Source organism: Morone saxatilis, unplaced genomic scaffold (assembly GCF_004916995.1).
Source record: "Morone saxatilis isolate NCDOM2014 unplaced genomic scaffold, NCSU_SB_2.0 Contig14, whole genome shotgun sequence".
Classification (NCBI taxonomy): domain Eukaryota; kingdom Metazoa; phylum Chordata; class Actinopteri; family Moronidae; genus Morone; species Morone saxatilis.
The window spans coordinates 4984929-5003883 of record NW_023339696.1 but is presented as its reverse complement, the minus strand read 5'-3'; the positions used below and the strand labels follow the sequence as shown (position 1 = coordinate 5003883).

Here is an 18955-nt window from a genome sequence, read left to right as displayed (position 1 = left end):
TAGAGCCACAGAGAAAAGTGAGAGGCCTAAACACTGGAATAATGGGGTGATCCCTGTTTTTCACAAACTAATATTCAATTAACGCATTCTCAAATTGGTTTTGAACTCGTATTAGAGAGGGGAAAGCTTAGATAATTCAAGCGTGAATAATGTTATTGCAGCTTGCAGAGACCCCACACGCTCTTTCTTATTGTTCACACAGAGACAGAGAAAAAAGGTAGATCCAATAAGAGTTTTAAGGTTTTGATTAAATTACTACATTGTCTACACAAATTTTGTTTGATTCACATAGAGTTTCAGGTTTAAATGAAACCCAACTTACCCAATAACACACCAAACTAAGACAGTTCTTGCACTCGTGTTGCTGTATTTTCACTCAATAATAAAGACGGATGAGACTGGGCTTAATAAAACATCCTGCACATCAAGACAAACCACTGTGTTGGACTGACTCTGATGTGCTAGCAGCACAAATTACAACAAATTGCCTGAAGTCATTCATAATTAGGGGATGAGCTCTGCCAAAGCCTACGACATGATGATTGTGGGCCACCTCTGTGGTTTCCACTCATGGATACTACTCCGGAGCTCCCAGTAACATTTCCATGGGCAGTAATATCCTGCCTCCATTCTCTTCTAAATACTGCCCTCTGCAGGGCAGAAGTGGTATGGTTCTACGTGTGGGAACAATAAGTCTACTTTTGAATCGACATGCAATAAAGGGAGACTGTTTTTTGGTCATGCTTCCTACTCAGAGATTAATGTTACATGCAGGGAGCTTTAAAGGCATTTTGAATTGGAGTTTGGTGCCTTTCATGTTTGGCATAATTCACCCTGCTACGACACCACCCAGGAGGTCAGCTGCAGAGTGCAACTGAAGACTCTTTCAGTGAAGGTGCCACAGGTCATTTATGTCTAAGAGAGAATTATGACTATTTTTTCCTCATTTGTCATCATGGCAAAGCTCTGGGTACATCGTCATGAATATGCTTCCACCCACACAGCTGGGTGGTCTGCCAAGCTGAATGTGACCCCAATAAAGACCTTTGTGCCGAGCGGCTCTGAAAAGCGCCTGCTCTAGCATGAACCTCACTTTTGTTGAAGTGTCAAGGGGCACTGATTCATGACACATTATGCAAAACACAAAGGTTTAAATGGAGGGCCTGTTTGCTACTGAAATATATCACAGCTGACTTTTATCATATCATATGAAATGTCACTCTCTCGTCTTTTTGTCCAGGAATGAAGATGACATTTTCTTTGGCTTTTGTGCCATTCGTGTCCTATATGACAAACAATTAAAACCCAAATGTGTCAGATTCTTTGTAAAAACGTTCAAGGCAGGTGAGTTGCAAGTTCCCAGTTCTTATCAGTCATGAACTAACTTTTTTAACAAAATAATGATATGCAAAGTTACACACAGCTGAGGTGGCCACTAGCCAGTGATGGGGAGAGTGCAGAACACTGATCAGTAATCAGAAAGATGTTGACACATCAGTTTCAGAAAACTGTAATTATTTATGCATTATTGTCCAAATCCTTATGACACTGTGGAACCATTTTCATTGCTTCTGAATCTAAAATGTCAACTCACCCTCATCTTTGCAATAATCATACAGCGTATTCTGGGACTGTTTAAAGTGGAGGGAAATCCAACACCATCCTGCGAACCAAAACATGAAATAAATCATATACATTTATTTATTTAGACTTAAATGTATACATATGAGTCAAGCAGATAAATGCATATTTATATTTTATTATGCAAAGCTCAAGGTGAGTCCTCAAATGTATTCACGTTTTCTGTAATAGAGGACTACAGAAACCAGAAAATAATTCACATTTGAGAAGCTGAAATCAGAGAATTTGGATTTTGTTTTATTTAAATGCCTTAAAACAATTATTAGAGTTGGCGGTTAATCAATTAATCCTTTACTTGTTGCAGCTCTATTACAGAGTACTGTTAGTATTTACTGCATGTCCTGCACCTGTGCCAGGTCTCATGGGGCTGTACGTGGACCCTACTGTATATCCCAGCATGCACTGCGTGAGAGTGGGCTACTGTACACTTGGACAGGTCAAAGGTTTATGACTCAGAGTCGTTCATTCATTGTAAGTATGAAATGTGACAGTCAACAATACTCAGCCTACTCAGTGTGACAGTTTTGATAAATAATTTAAACGCTGTCTTTGTACTGTTATTTAACAGTAAACACACATATATATATATATATATTATTACTTATTACATTACAGTAGGTAAGGCACAGGTGTTACTAATAACATTAACGATTTAAGTGTCCCAGGAAGCCGTAACAATTAGCATGACGCTAAAACACGAGATGCACAAACTAGCATGTTGCCTAAAACCGAAGCAGCTAAAGATAATTCACTTTTCACTTTTACTTTAATTATTTACACCTGCGCCTTTCCTACTGTTAACTTACATGTCAAAATGTCTTCAGTGAAAAAGGCCCATTTATACTAAATGGCAAAGATTTTAGTCGAATATAACCTACCCCGTTTCCATGTGTGACAGGTGTATCAAACGAGGGTAATCAGAAACGGGTGCTGACTATCACCTGGAAGAAAGGACGACGAAGGTTAGAGCATTTTAATGATAACACTTTCTTAAACACACTTACATATCTCATAGTCCATTTAGAAATAGTTTTTAGTCTTCTTTGGCATCAGGAATGTTTTACTCTTAAAAAGTAAATTACATTTATTTAATACAATTACAGTATGGATTGACTTGAGAATGTATGTTAAGGTAGCTTTACTACAACCTCTTACAAAAGTTAAATAACCTAAGGTTGTTAGTTACAGTTACTAAATCCTTTATCCTTTAGTCCTTTAGTCCTTCAGTTATGATCAGGTTAGCCAAAATGGGATTTCCCCCCTCTATTTTGTAATTGATTTAATTAATTTGAATACAGTTATAATGTAAATTATCCTGTTATTCACAGGAAGAAATCTCTGGAAAAAAAATCCAATTTCATTGCTGCAATAGTGTTTTTTTGCTCTTGTCCTATTAATTGTTCTAGTCCCTTGTGACCCCATGCTTTTCATAAGGAAGATGTTTGATATTGTAAATGAAAGCACTGTTTTTGAGGTGAAGCAGACTCTTGTAAGTCAAAAGTGATTGCTCACATTGGTATTGCATTAACAAGTCATGAAGTAGCCTCTATGTGAGTCAGCTGCTGTTTTACACTGTGGTATCTTCCCAGCTTCCCAACACCGTTACCTCTGAGGCTGATATGACATGATACTGTATAACTGGTTCTGCCTCAGCCCTGCAGCCACTGAGAATATATCTGATTGACTCAACAGGAGGGATCATGTGTGTATCATTTCATATAAATTCAGGAGGTTATAGGACAGTAAGTCTTATCGCCAGTGGAGATTAATGGATTTTTTTGCCAACTGAGAGTAAATATAAAATGTTGTATTCACTGGGGCTTTAAGCTCACCAATACATTACTTATCGTTTACTTTTGTTTACTTTTATTATCTGTGTACACTGTTGACAATTAACTCGCTGAACAGGCACAGTGGTTGAGCCTCCTGGGTTTTTAGAATGATGTATCAGGTGAAGTCTTGCAACTTTTTTATAGAGATTCAGTGCAACACAGTCCAAGTACATATATAATTAGTGCATGCAAGCTGGATGTTTTGTAAATAATGTAAAATATTATGTGACAAAGTGAAATTACAGTCAGTACTTTGTAGAGTGACTTTATTGTAAAGTTATCTGAGAACAGTTTTCATTGGCTGCATTCTTAGATTTTCTCCCTTCCTCCCTTCCTCCCTTGCACATTAGTTCATGTTCAGCCAAGTTGGATAGGGAGCATCATAGCAGCTATCATCATCAGCCAATAAATCTTTAATGGAATTCAAAACCAGGCTTTGGTCGTGCTGCTCAGTGGCTCCTACAGTCTTGTTCTGTTACCACATCAGTGTCGATTTAACTGTGTGTTGAAAAGATCACAGCCCTGTTGGAAAACCTCAATTTAGGATCTTGAAGGAGGTCTTCTGAGGAATATTACCATAATATCAGCATAACAAAGAACCTTTATTAAGTATAATTCATTGACTCATGGTATGTGTCTTTGACACAATTTTAAAGGGTATACTGAATTATTTATGGAACAAACGGCTGTTTTACTGCTCTGTATGGAAAGTGGCAAATGCTGCTTTGACAGCTGACTGAGGTGTGATCAGAGGGGCAACATTTCAACAAATAGGCCTTTTTCACAGAAAGCATTTTAACATGTAGGAAAAGCATGAATGATAAAACTATTGATGGCTGGATTGCATTTTACTGTGACACTTGAACAACACAGAGCCATTATCAGTAAATCCTGGTCTCTTTTCTTCTATGACAAATCAAAATGTCTGCTGTGACAATGGCCAGTAAAGAGTCACACTGTCAAAATCTTCTGCCTTATACAGTATGAACAGCATTTATGGTAATGATTGAAAATGAAATTGCCTGGATAATGTTGCATTTGTGACCTTAGCATTTAAAAGTTTAGTTGTAAACTTCTATCTTATAAGCTGTGTAGGTCTGTGACAAAATCAGCCTTATTGATGAAACAGCTGGCATGCTGATATTTATTAGCTGCCGTTTCCTCACACCATCTCCTCCCAGTGATGGTTTTATAGTAAAACCAAAGCCTCTACCCCTTTTCAGTAACAGTGTGGGGCTTGTGTAAGTAGCACAAAACTAGATTAATAGTAGTTTGTATTTTGTTGATGCTACAATGTGCAACCTTCAATTTGTATTGTATTTTTGTAGCGCGTGCTCAGCTGCACTAGCAGGTGCATGGTCAGAGTGTGCAGACTTACTGATTCAGCAGAAACCTCCACCTGCACACGGGTACTTCATCTCAACCAGCCAGAACAATGTTGTGGCCTGTCATGTGTAACAGATCCTGGTGCTGCTGTGAGTGGTGGTATGTTATCTGTGTGATCATCAGTGTCCCCACCGTTAACTAACTAACTGTTAAATATTCATTTGCTGTTTTGAGTCCTTTCATTAAGTTACAAATCAAATTTAAATCTTACCAGTAGAGGGAGCTATAACACAAGTCATTTGAACATGTAGCGTCCCTACTGAAGAACTTTGTCTTATATTTAAAATAGATTGTCAGCTTGTGTGTATTCATTAAGCACCTTTTCCTAAATCATAAAAGTAATTTAAATTACATTAAATATTAATGTTGTTGTCTTTGTGTGGTGTTGCAGTGGTACAACTGACAACTTTACTTGCAGACTTTCCCATAGATGGAAGCATCACTAACCAGCAGAGTGTGACCCTCTCGGTTTCACAGCCTTCTTGTAGTTCATCCTCCACTCCTTCAGATGCTGACTCATGTTAGGCCTTGTTCATAATTACCATCTATTCAAATGCACATGCAAACAGCCAGCACTCGTTATTGTAGTTTTTTTTTAAACCATGAATGATGGAAAATTCGTGATTGCTGTTGGAATGGGAGAATGGGAGGAAGCTTCCTGTTCACATAACCTATAGCTTGGGACTGACAGCTGTTGCCACCACCTGATATAGCAAGAGAATAATGAGGGAGGGGAGGAGAGATAAACCCGCCAGGTAAAATGTAATATTCATGGCTAGAGTACAAGCCCAGGAGACAGGAATAAAATAAAGTATTTCTGCAGCAGTGGTAAATGTGAGCTGGTTTGGTGCCTTGCTTCATGTGTGTGTTTAGCTTCCTGTTTCAACTGATAACAGTTTAGATACAGTGAAAGTAGGACTGGTTGTGAATAAAATAGGGCATGAATAGAAATAGCTCTGTAGCCTGGGCTCCAACAGTCTCTGGAGGGAGTGCTGTGTCAGTTGCCTCATGTGTGCTGTTAAGCCGATGGCTGTCTATTCTCCATCCAGGTGCATGTGTGTGTTTCTTAGCGTGTGGGAGATCCTGCCCAGGACTCAACAAGCTCCTGGAATCCATGAGAAAGCATAAGGCCTCTGCCAAATGCATTAAGATTAAAGGCATTGACAAGGAATGTGTTATTGCCAGCTCAGATGGGGCCTGCATAATCTGGGACCCGGTGGAAGCCAGAACTCGCCCACTCAACCCCTTCTGTTTCTTTTCTGCTGCAACTAATTCACATCACAGGAATGGTCAAATCAATTTAGTTCCGATGAAGGCGATCGTCTTGTTAAACCGTGCAAAGCGCTTGTAGAACATCGCATTCAGTCAGCACTGTAAAAATACATAAAGCAGTATTGATTTCCTCCTGGCGCATGCTGTTTCGTCACTGTGTCTGTCTATGTAGGCATTTTGTGAGGCCTCGGTTGCTCTTTGATAACACTGATCAGCACTGTCCGCAGATGAGAAGCAGGTGATTATTAGTGACAGATAAGTGCTCATCATTCAATCGCTATATCACATGTAAGTTTAGATCCTCAAAACCTACCAAATAGTGTGTGGTGTGCTTACTGTACGCTCTTCCCTGCGGTCCGGGCAGGGCGGTGTGACAGTCACAGTGCATTGTTCTCTTAGCTAAAGGAGTGTTTGTTCCCAGAGCAGGCGCCATATATGACTCAGGCGACCAGATGGTCTCTGTTGCCTACTTCATCTTTGGGGTTGACATTTCCTTCTTTGCAGAGAAGAGCGTCACAGGCAAATCACCTCTCCATTTATAGGCAGAACATGACTTAACTATTAGGCTACGATGCAGCAACACTGATTTAATTATGAGTGCTGCAGCATTACAAAAGAAAGAAATACACCTCGCTGTCTTCTTTGTTTGTATTATCATAACTTTAAGTTGGTACCACATTAATGTTCAAAGGGGTGCTTTGTATAAGATGTTCCCTCACATCAAAGACAGTAAAATATAGGCCACACATAGAGGAAAAAACACATCTATTGTATGTCTTTATAATGGTGCAGCTCCATTTTCATAGTGAGGAAAGAACTCACACGTGATATAGAATTAGATGTCGATGTTAGCCACGGGAGAAATCATCTCTGCAAGAGAAATATAAGATACTTGACTTTGGAAAGGAAAATGCAAAGTTGCTCTAAAAATAACATCAAATAACTGAAATAGGAGGCGAAAATAAGAAGGAAACAACTGCCAAAGCCAGAGGTGATTATTGCTACAAACATCCACAGTGCTACCTCATAAGAAAGATGGCAGCAGCTCAGAGGTGTCCCTAGGTCATTATTGCAGAAGTTAAAAAACCTATATGTCTCATCTAGTCTCATTCAGTAGAATGATGAAAATACTCCAGCTCATTGCTTTTGGGTAGTTTCATCACGCCTTCCTTTTCTGTCATTAACTGTAAAAAAATAAAATAAAAATACCATTGGAAGATTTATATGGCTTGGGTTTTCCGTGGCTGAGAAGTCATTAAAAATGTGGATTTAATCAGGAGAGGACGATCACTTTAAAGAGTCGACCCAACATAATGTCAGGGGAGTAGAACTATGAAGTATCCCCGCCCAAGTGGAGTGTTACATTAAGTTTTGGGTCATTGTTTTAGAGTCCATTGCTGGAGGTATCTACATGCAGGCTGTTGGTTATTAACAAGTTCACCAGGTACTGTAGATCATCACAGTGGCTCAAAGCAGGTAAGACTTGCTGGTCCCCATCGGCACAAACGGTGAAATGTGAACCCAATTTCATGGAAGTTAGATTCACTTGAGTCTGCAGTGTTGGTTGGTTCACATGAACAGTTGGCTTGTCTGGTGAATGTTGTGTAAGAGAGAAGATTCTTGTTTGCCTCCTTATCTTGGAGGCAGATGATGTTGGGAGAGGAGGCCTTTGGCGAGGCTTTTCTTGTTTGTACGCAGGCCTTCAAATTCAAGTTGTAGTATATGAGTACAGGCCCTTCTGCTGTGTGCACTCATGGCTGTTTCTAGCTCTCAGCTTAAAGTATTCTTGAGTTTCCTCTCTCTGGAAATTGAGCCTGCTGGTAGGATTATTGCTTCCTAACAACAACAACAACAACAGGTACTCCATACCATCATCAGCACCACTCTGAAGGCAGAGTGGGAGGCTCCCCTTCTGAGCAAAGCCTTGGCTCAGACTCACTCTCCGGTTTCTATTAGCAGCGAGGAAGAGGGTCAGTCCTAATGCTTTCTCTTACTGCTGCAATAAATCTACAGTTTTGAGTGTTAGTATGACAGCCCTGTGTGATTAAACATATCTATGTAGTGAGCAAAGGAGATAAGCAGTGCAACTCCCCTATACCGCATGGCCTAGGAATGATAATCCGGGACTCCGTAACCTGTGATAAATGCCTTCCGAGGCTTAGCTAATGAATTTTCTCTGTAGGCTGCTGGGGTCACACACACACACACACACACACACACACACACACATTCGCACAAGACAGGCTCTCTTCCTGTCATTTTTATTCTGAATTGGCAGAAATCAGTACATTAGATTAGTAATTCCCAACCAGAGTTGTAGCCCAGGGAGTACTTCTGCCAGATTCTACGTGGAAAGATTGTGGAGAAGCTCAACTAATTTGAACAATTCATTTTTTTAATTGATCTATGATTTAATTAAAAATATATATTTATATATTGAGTCAGCAATAAGAATGGCAGTAAATACTTGAAATGGGTATTTTCTGACTCTATAGTAGGAATGCAGATTAGGCCAAACCAACCTAAACATTGACAGAAATGAATGCAAACCTTACAACTCCTCAGATTTATCTTGTGAACTTTTAGAGGGGCCCAGCCCATGAATTGGGAACTACTAGAATGAACTAACTGTATACAAAGTAGTTCCACCTCCAGCAGCAACAACAATATAGGTGCTACTTATGCTTTGATTCACCAGTATTAACAATCTAATAATATTTTATATAATTATGGGTCACAGGGGGCATTTTTCTGCAGAATTAGTACTTTTACTTTTGAAACCTTCTGTATATTCTAATAATACTTCTTTAATCCAGCACTTGTACTAGTATGTAGTAGGCTATTTAACACTATAGTATTGGTACTTTTACTCAAGTAACGGATTTTCTTTCCACCACTGATGCAAAGTAAAATAAAAACATTTCTGTGTCAGACTGGTTTTGAACGCTGACCACATGAATGCAGGCCGTACACTGCTCTGGTATCTCCGCCATGTGCTGGAAAGTGGGAGGGCGCAGTCACACAATCACAAGCCTTTTCCAGGCGAAGTTGGGAGCGATGGGAGGGGAGCGCTCAGTGCTGCAGCTGGACGGCGGAGCGGCTCGGGTTGTGCTGCTGAGCATGACGAGATGCTGCTTGTGACAGCGGTGTCGGACTAATAATGAACGCCTTCAGTAAGTGCTGGGATGGATGAGGAAGGTTTACCGGGTGGAATAACAGTGTGCTGTTGTGCCTCCTGGCTCCGAGATGGTGTCACCTCTGTGCGCTTTTCCCTCTGCTATCCGGACAGGGGACACTGGCAGAGAAGTGACACACCGGCGTCGGAATTTACACAATTATCAGTCTCAGAATAGACGGTGGAGAGAGTAGAGGCGCTGCCATGGAGAAACAGAGCAGAGTCAAGGAGGAAATGCCGACATCGAAGGAAGAGAAGCGCAAAGAGAAGAAGCCGAAACCTGGGAAGCTTTTCCGAAAGAAATCCTTGAGGTCTGTGGGGAGTTTTATGAACAGAATCATCAAAACTTTGGGCACTTTCACTCACTTTGGAGACGCTGACGCGCATGACGCGGAGGACGACGATGGGGGGTTTCGTAATGGCGCACCTTGCACCCTCAGCGCCGGCTCGGGGATCATCAAGGAGGATGTTCAGGTGGCTTGGGAACGCGTGGTGAAAAACACTTCGAGCACGTCTTCTTCTCTGTGCACCGGGCGAGAAAAACTCCTGTACCAATACGGAGACAAAATCCCAGGTGTCCTGGGGCTGAAAAACCACGGGAACACCTGTTTCATGAACGCCGTGGTCCAGTGTTTGAGCAACACGGACCTGCTCGCAGAGTACCTGGGGTTGGAGCGATACAAGCTGGACCTGAGTCAAAGCAGAATAAACGTGGTGGTGAGAAGTGATGAGACGCGGCTTGCCAAGGGAGAAGTGACGGAGCAGTTGGCATCACTTGTCAGGGCTCTGTGGACTCTGGAGTACACCCCACAGCTGTCTGTGGACTTCAAGGTACCCAAAGTACAGCACCTCAGCTGAGAAAACACAGTCTACAGGTGGATGGGAGCTCATTAATGAATGAACTTAACAGCACAGAGTAGGTTCAGGGAAGGATTGGTAACATTAAACAGCTACAGTTTCAGTGGTCACGAACTAAACAAACACTCGACATTATTAGCGCCTGCAGAGAAGGCTTACTGTTAGTAACGTAATCACATGTTCTGCACACAGTCTGCCACAGTCTGCCATAAACACCACAGTGAAGTGCACCTGAATGTAATGGTCAGATAAAAGGGTTACGTCATTTGCTGTAGTTGCCAGCAGTATAGAAACCATTCTCTTCCCACACACACTAACAATCATACAAAGCTCTGCCCTTCTGTGACTTCAGTGTTTTCCTGCCAGGTGATAATAAGGCTGCTGCTCTGTGTCACTGCAGTCTGAGGTCAGCAGGTGCCCAAAGTGCAGGGCTCCACCAGAAGACCCTATATTACACTAAACACCTTATTGTTCACACGGGTGTTATTTTATGAACACACCCAGTTGGTGCATGAGGACTTTGAGTTAGTCATCACTTCTTAGCTGCAGCACTAACTAGATAGTGTTTTATTTCCTCTGATAACATGGTGACTGAAGTACAGGTGATTGCTCAATGGTACATTACAGTGTTTATTTATACGTGCCGCTGTACCGTGCTATAGGACGCAGATTATTTACTGTAACTCTTTCCACTTAAGAATCTTGCTTCCCTGAGGATCAGGGGCTGTGGCAGAGCCCTATCAGGAGACCCTCAGGCTTTCCTGCTCTGCTCACGCTTAAGATGGGGGTGGGGGTGCAACCATACTTTATCTTCTTGCAGCTCTTTGCTCTGGATTTCTCCGAGCCATAGTTCAAGACAAGAAGCAGATAATATAGAGCAGCGAACAAAGAAACTCCACAATGGATCTATTCTTGGAAATGCTAATTACTGTGTAAGAAAAGGGTATAAGTATGACAAGTGGAATATCTTGACCCCCTCTGTATGGGCACTTTCCTCACACTCGAATATACTGTATTGGAAGCCAAAGGTTTACCTGAGAGCGAGAAGTGTTGTCAGTGTTCTGCTGCATGTATGAAATGCAGCGTTGATAGAATCAATTTTAACATTGACTCTGACCTTTCTCTTTTGCTCTCGCATCCGTGCTCTCTAAAAACCTCCACTCTCCCCGTCAACCAGAATCCTTACTGCCAGTAACTCACTAGTCCCACACTTTCACTGTCCTCATATGTCACGGGACTCAGATATCAATTTTTCTCAGGACAACAATTGAAGAGAAAAGCATGGAAACATCTTGCCAAGATTAAAAGATAGATTAAACAAGAAACACTAAACACTCCCTCTTGTGTGTGATTAGATACTTCCTGTGTCAAAGCACACACACACACACAACACACACACACAACACAACACACCCACACACACACACACACACACTGCTGTGCCTGTTGGCTGTGGTTTGTGACCGTAGGAGGTCCAGAGTTCATGCAGTTTAGGTCTTCTGAAATTGCCTGGTGAGTAATACCACAGCTGCCTGCAGGGAGGTATTATAAAATGATCAGATAGCTCCAAGGCTTGTGTCTGAGAGGCAAAATTATCTCCCATTGCGGGAACCCCAGACAGCGCAAACCACTTATAAACAATCCTCCAAAAAGTGCTGGCCTTTATTTAAATGCTCAATTAATCTATTGTTGAATATCAGTTTGTTGTGGGCCTCTGAAAGTCAAGTGTCAGCAGGGCAGTGGCAAGGTTCAGCTAAAGCAGCCGGATTAAAATGACTTAAAAGGCCCCCTATAGTACCCATCTTCACATCAAAGAAAATGTGATAAGCAATGATAAAAAGTTGAAAGAGATTTCTTGTTTTGACCATTACCCTTTTAACAGCGTGTACATTGTGCTTCATTTTTTATTTCAAATGAATAATGCTGTTCATGTACATCTCCTCTATAAATGTAGAATCGTCCTCCTTTGTTCAAAAAGTTCTTGAAAGTTAATGAATCAGCAGTGGCCTCCTCACAGGTCAGTTGGCTGCAGAGCCCCAGTCAGGAGAAAAAACAAAACAACAAAGTCCTGCCGAATACCTGGCACCCTGCCACATTCCAGTACCACCTGGCTTGTAGGACAAGAGAGGTGGAAGAAGAGAGGCAGCTTTTATAAAAGTTCCAAGCGCTATGATATAAGAGCTTCCAGTTATACACATATGTCTCTGACGTTGCAGTTGAAAGGGTTGAGTCTCTTCAACCTGGGAGCAGATGTGTGCTTTTGATCTGGACAGTTCTGGTGCGTTTTCTGCATCCCCCCTGGCTAGATGTTGTGTTTGCACAGAGGGGCCTGGACAGGGAAGAAGCCTGAAACTCAAACAGTTACTCAACAGCCAATTTATCGGTTTCCATAACATGAGAGGCCTGAGAAAGAAGGGGGTTAGGATGAGCAGGCTGGATGGCTGAACAGGGATATCATCCTCCCTACAGTGTATATTGATGGGCCTGTTTTGGGAGCTAAATGTGTTGTGACGAGAGTCGGTCTTGCTCACAGGTATGTGTCAATATTTGCCGCCTCTATGTTGATTTTTAATCATTATCTATGTTGTTGGTTGCAGTAAGTCAGACAGCTCACAGAAGATGTACATGGCTACATGTGTGAATGGGGGCCAACTTTGTGTTGTGTTGTGCTACTTTCAGTGGGTCTTTACCCCGAGAGTGTGTAAAAACAAGTTAGCAAGTGAGGAGAGAAGTCTAAACCGGTAAACTAGTTAAAAGTAACAAACAAATGGTGAATACAATAGATAACATTAATGGATAAACAGTTCAAATGGTTAGCTAAAAGTAATGTTAAAGGAATGAAATATTTAACATTGGCTAAATGATGTAGAGGATAAATGGGAGTGTTTTCCTACTTTGTCTTTATCTTCCAGTTCGATGATTACACACATTACAAACTGGCCCGTGGCAATTATGTCACAGAGAGCAATAAAAGAACACTGCATTCTCCACAACCTCAATTATATTACTGAGACAATTGCCACCTTCAAAAGGCTGATGGTAATTACTGTTATTACTTTGCTGCACAACAGCTTTAGGCTAGTACGTGTCCATGGTTCTCATGGCTATGTCTGCAAAGCAACACTGAATGTTTCAGGAGCACTTTAAAAAAGATCTGCTGTACTACATTGAATCTCCTCCAATCAATCTGATTTTGATACATTGGTTATAATGTCAAGTATGATAGTTCAGCCATAATACATCGGCACTACAGATACTGTATATGTGTGTGAGAATACATCCACAACATGTTAATATCTTATTCTGAAATTCACAGCAGAGCAAAAAGAAAGGTGAAAATGTTATCTTATTATTATTATTATTATAATATATTCAGGCTGTTCACAGGCTCTTGATATAATAAAAACATGGCTCAGCAATTGGCTAAAACAATGACTTTATATTTGTTAACCTTTCATATTTTATGACCAACTGATCTTGAAAGTATTGTAAGGATCCAGTGTCGGATGACAACGCTCATCACTTTTGGACTTTTTGGTCTATGAGGCAAAGGAAGATTCACTTTCAAGACAAGATCAGAAGAGAAGAGAGACAGCCTTTTTGCTCTTCCAAGATTCCACCGGCTTTTTCTTAATCTGTTTATGAATTTTTATGTTATGCACTTTTTGCTCTTGCACAGTAACCACGTCTCAGTAGATACTTTGAAGATGTAATTCTGGTTCTTTTTAATGAGTTAATGCTCTAGTCAAACTGAATGGCTCTCTGTTTTTGATGTTGAGTATATGTTTTTCTGATCTGGTCTGTTTCTATTGTGTGGCACTGAGCTGCTGCACTGGATAAGTGTTCAGCTACATGCTCCAGGACACTTAAATGCTGGTTGTTAAAGGAGCAAAGAGTGTTTTAATTCTGTATCTCTGGCCATATTTTGAGAATGGAACCAGCAGCTCTTCAGTGACAGGCCTCCAACTTCGTCATTAGAGATTCCACATCACGTTATTATGGTGTAATAGCTATAAGAGGCATATCACATATTAGTGGATTATGAAGCAATGATTACAGTCTGCTGTTCCCTCTGCTATAATCTCTCATCACTGCCTTTGCTTCTCCAGGCTGCCAGCTGCGGTTCATAGCTAATTCCCGCCTAATTGAGTTTTGTGGCATTCACATCAGAAGTCACATTTATACTGTGTGTGAGCTTAAGTAGTCTTCAACCTACTTTTAAGAAGAATGTTACTCACACTTCTTTCTAGATGTCAAAAATGTAGTTTCTTGAGAAGAAAAGGGGGCAAGACTATACGTTTAGACGGTGAAACTGTCTTAGACAAAGGCATATTTTGCTTATCCAAAAGCTGAAATGACTGTTTCAGTCAAAGCGTGGGCCAGATGAAGAGGAGGGAAGCGTCAAGAGCGTTTGTGCAGATTTGCAAACCTAGGGTTCCTCTGATCAGCGTTCTGTGGAGAAGGCAGGGGTAGAGCTGCCCAACGAACACACCCTGGCTGTCAAAACCAGTAAACACATAGTGCTTGAGATTCACATTTTCTTTGTGAGAGAATTCTTTGGAAAGGACATCTTAGCAAGGCAATATTTTAATTTGGCTTCTCCAGGTAGCCACTACGGCTTGAATTCAAACAAGGTGTCAGATTATAAAAGCCAATTAAACCACCACTGTTTGTGTTTTCAGTCACATTTATCTGCATAATGACACTTTCATCACATGTGCTTTTCCCCCTTCCAGACTATAGTGTCCAAGTATGGATCACAGTTTCGTGGTAATTCCCAACATGACGCCCTGGAGTTCCTTCTGTGGCTGCTGGACCGCGTCCATGAAGACGTCAATCTGGCCTCCCACAATAACAACAACACCAACAAGGCCAAAACTCCTGGAAAGGTAAGAATCACACGGGCTGTCGGCTCATGGTGCAGCAGTAAGAAAGGTCCCAGTGTCAATGTTCAGGAAACATCTCCCCCTTATACTGACATTTGTTATAAAGGTTCAAACTGCTTGCTTAAGCTAATTCATGGGTCATTATGATTAAATACATTAATGCGTTATATATATCAAGAACGCCTGTGGGTTGATATATAGTGAAACCATTATTAGTTCATGTGATTGCATGACATCTAATCGATCAGAATTTTATTAAGGTTAACTCACATTTAAGAAACACTAATTAGCATGAAATTATATTATTTTTATCAGGATGTCTCAGACCAGTGCATTTCATCATTTTGTCCTGCAGTTGTCATGTCGTGCTTTCTATATATGTGTATATATAGATAGATATAGATGTTTTTCTTCTAGTGCATCATATCACTACTGTCCATGTTTGTGCTGTTTATTATCAAGCTTCACTGATAAGTGTCATCATAGTTAACTCTCCAGAGGTTACCTCTAGGTCTTGAAATTTGTTCTGCAGTGCAGTTTTCATGTTGCCGAATCCAGTGTGGCAATCTAAGCTGTGCACCCTTGCTCTGTGTCTAATGCATTGCCTGTGGACAAGGAGAGTACAAGTGTGGCGATTCAGTGTTTGATTTTCTCTCAGCACGTTGTCTCCTCAAGGTAGGCCTGGAGGCGCGGTGCATCCTGATACTCCTTGAATGGAACTTTGAACTGCTCTGCTGTGATCCATTAAGGAAGAGTTTTCATGTATTATTAAATACATGTTTTAACTTTTGAAATAGACATCACTCTTTTTTGTAGCTTTATCGGGGTGATAACCGGTGGCATAATTTATGAGAAGTGCTACACTTGCCGTTGGTGAGTCATTGCAAATAAATCCACTCAAACTCAGTGCCCTTTGTTTCCAGAGGCGCCAACTGCAGTAATTTATTCTGTTGTTTAATCATTGTGGGATCGGGAGATATCAAGATCAGGAAGTCTTACATTCCCAAGGCTATACATCAGATAATTTAAGACATAGTATCCCGTTTTCTATGAAATTGGTATGACCGACATGCAACCTTGCATTGAATATTTGTATCAGTCATTTTTTTTTTTTTTTTAAAGGAACAGAAGTGCATATAAATCATCTCCAGCCAAGGTCATAATTATTGAAAGTTTTGGCTAGTCAGTGGATGTTTGCTCCTCTTTTCAACTACAATTGATACTTGATCCATTAGCATGTGAATGATTAAATGAGGCAGTGAGACAAATTAAGAGATAGTGATAGAAATCTGTGTGTGTGTGGACCACAGTTCACCTTCATCCTCTGTGGGTGTCCAGCTCCCTATATTAATGAAAACTCTTACTTGACACCTCCCCCGAGTTTCTTTTTTTTCCATCTTTCTCACTGAATACTCACGTGCACTAAGCTTCCATCTCCTAGCGAGCTGAGTTGCCCTTTAATTCAGAATGAGCGCGAACGATGGGATGAGGTTTGGGAGTCAGGGGGGAGTCTGGACTGTGTCTTTGAGTGCACATGGCTCTGCCGAGGACATGACAGGAGGTTAGGACTGGATAACTGCTGATAAGGTCTGTCATGATGAGTCTGCAGCACCCTGGGGTAAATGTCGCCGCACCTTGTTAACACCCAAGGAACCAGTGAGGTGTGGAGGACATAACCCTTAAAAAAATGTTGACTTAATCCAGGATGCCGCTATATGATGGTTTCAGCATCATGATTCAGTTGACTGAAGGAGTATGTGGTCTCCTGTCTCTCAACGTTTATCCTTCTTACCAATAGGATGACGCTGCCCAGTAGTGTATTGTGAACTAAACAGAGACTGTGATTCCTATATCCAAGGCAGCCTGATTGTCTACTATGCAAGCACTAGTGTCTTGGTGGCGAAATTCTGAAACAATTGCTGAAACAGTTGTAGATTAATCAATTAGTTGTCAACTATTAAATCAATCTGCAACTATTTTCTTTCTTTCCTCCTTCATGACAGCAATCGTTAGATTATGGATTAAAACAAGACATTTGAGGACGTCACCATGGGCTTCTGTCATTAATGTTTTCCCATTTTCTGATATTTTATAGACCAATAAACTAATTATCGAGAAAAAAAGAAACGACAGATTAATCAATAATGAAAATAATAGTTAGCCTAGTTAGTCAGCATCAGATGCAATGAATGAACATGTTGTAGCTTTTGTAATCATTTAACAGATGCACCACAATAACCTGTAGGTCGTAAGCTGCTGTAGGTACAGCTTTATATGAAAAACTGCAGTATTGGGCTCCTTGTACAGTCTATGATTAGTCAATTCCCTTGTCAATCATTGTGCCATTTTATGGGACCGTGACAACCCCTGACTTGTTTAATTAGGGATCATTTCAAAAGAATACAGTGCTGTAATAGAATATTCTGCGTATGAATAAATATCCCTTGGAGTGAGAGAGAGAGTGAAGAGGAGAGCAGCACTATGGCCTCTGTCCAGAGCAGAAAATCTCTTGTGACAGTTGTCTCTTATGTTTGTCCAGGCCTTGTGCCATCAGCCAGTGTGGGCTCTTTGTAAACACTAAGGTTGTCATGGATTTCAGTTTTATCAGCGAGGAAACATGCAGTCAGATATCTCACTATCAGGAACAGGAGGGAAATAATTCCGGGAATTCTTTCTCCCCATGAATCATAGTCTACTCCTTCCCTTCTTCTCTGCTTTGTCCCTTTCCGTAGCTCTTACATGCTGTATCTCTGTAAGAATGTACAGTGAAGCTGTGGTATGTAGTCTGCTATCACTGCTCCACCTACAGTGGAGCTTTGTGAGGGGCATAGAGGGCCTCACAGGCAGGAGAAGGGCAGATGTAACAAAAGTATCTTTAAAGACCCCTATGGGATCATTTTTGGTCTGTGATGATTGTTTCTTTCACCTCTGTGTTAATCTCCCCTGCTGCCACCCTGCCAGAGCTGTGGTGGTGCTGGCTGGCTGGCAGAGTCATCCAGGGTCACAGCCAGGCTGATGGGAGGCGTCAGCCCCGTTTACCACTCCACGCACGTTCCCACTCACAATTAAGGAGTCGGCAAGCTCCATCCTCTTCTGCTGCTGATTCAGCGGCCTGTAGGCCCATGCTAATTGTTTTTAAGCATGTGTTGTTAGTTACCACTTAGCACAGGAGAGCCAGAGCCACAACAAAAACTTAGGAAGAGGAAACCCGCCCCACGCTTCAGGCCCCCTCTCCATTCACAGCTATGGCTATGGCTATATAGTCGCAGTCGAGTGTCAGAGTAGTTGAAGTGTTTTGTATTTGTAATGGAGGGTGACAGTTCACAATCCTGCACACACACAAGCAGACATACATTACACACATTCTAACATTTACCATTGACTCCCCATGGCTTTGCTCATGTAGCGTACATTCTCTGTTGGTTTGTTGACCATTTATCACTTAGGAAACAGTGCAAGTGTGAAGCTTACTCTCTCGCTCTGTCTCTCAGCTTTATGAATGTGGCTCTTTGTAAGTGGCAGGAAGAAAGAGACACTTGTGCAGCCCCAGTACAGAGACGGAGAGGTGAGACTGAGTTCTCTGCAATAGTGTGGCAATGGGTAGGGGAGCAGTAAGCAGTAGTGACAGCCAGAGAGATGGGCAAACAGAGAGAGAAATTACTTCTTTGATTCTGCAAGACAAAAATTGCGGTTGAAATGGTAGATTGTGGATGTTTCACATTTACAAATGTGTCTAGTCAAGCACAGGTATTGTTTTTGTAACAAGGCCAGGTTCTCCTTGGACAGGAGATTGCCAAAACACTGAATTGCACTTTTTATCATCATAAGAACAAAAGAAATAATGCATGTGAAAGTTTTTGCCTGTGCTTTGTTGTTCCCACAAGTGACTGGATATACTTTAAGAG

General features: G+C 41.3%; 1 protein-coding gene across 2 annotated transcripts in view; it reads left to right on the top strand.

Moving 5' to 3' along the window:
* Positions 1 to 9191: 9191 nt before the first annotated feature.
* The window catches only part of usp43b (ubiquitin specific peptidase 43b), a 58999-nt gene continuing 49235 nt past the window's right edge, over positions 9192 to 18955 (top strand). For both annotated transcript variants that reach the window (XM_035655685.1, XM_035655684.1), the window contains exons 1-2: positions 9192 to 10137; positions 14901 to 15053. In XM_035655685.1, the coding sequence (XP_035511578.1) occupies positions 9511 to 10137; positions 14901 to 15053 (780 nt within the window). In that variant the 5' untranslated portion in view covers positions 9192 to 9510. The remainder of the gene's footprint in view (positions 10138 to 14900; positions 15054 to 18955) is intronic.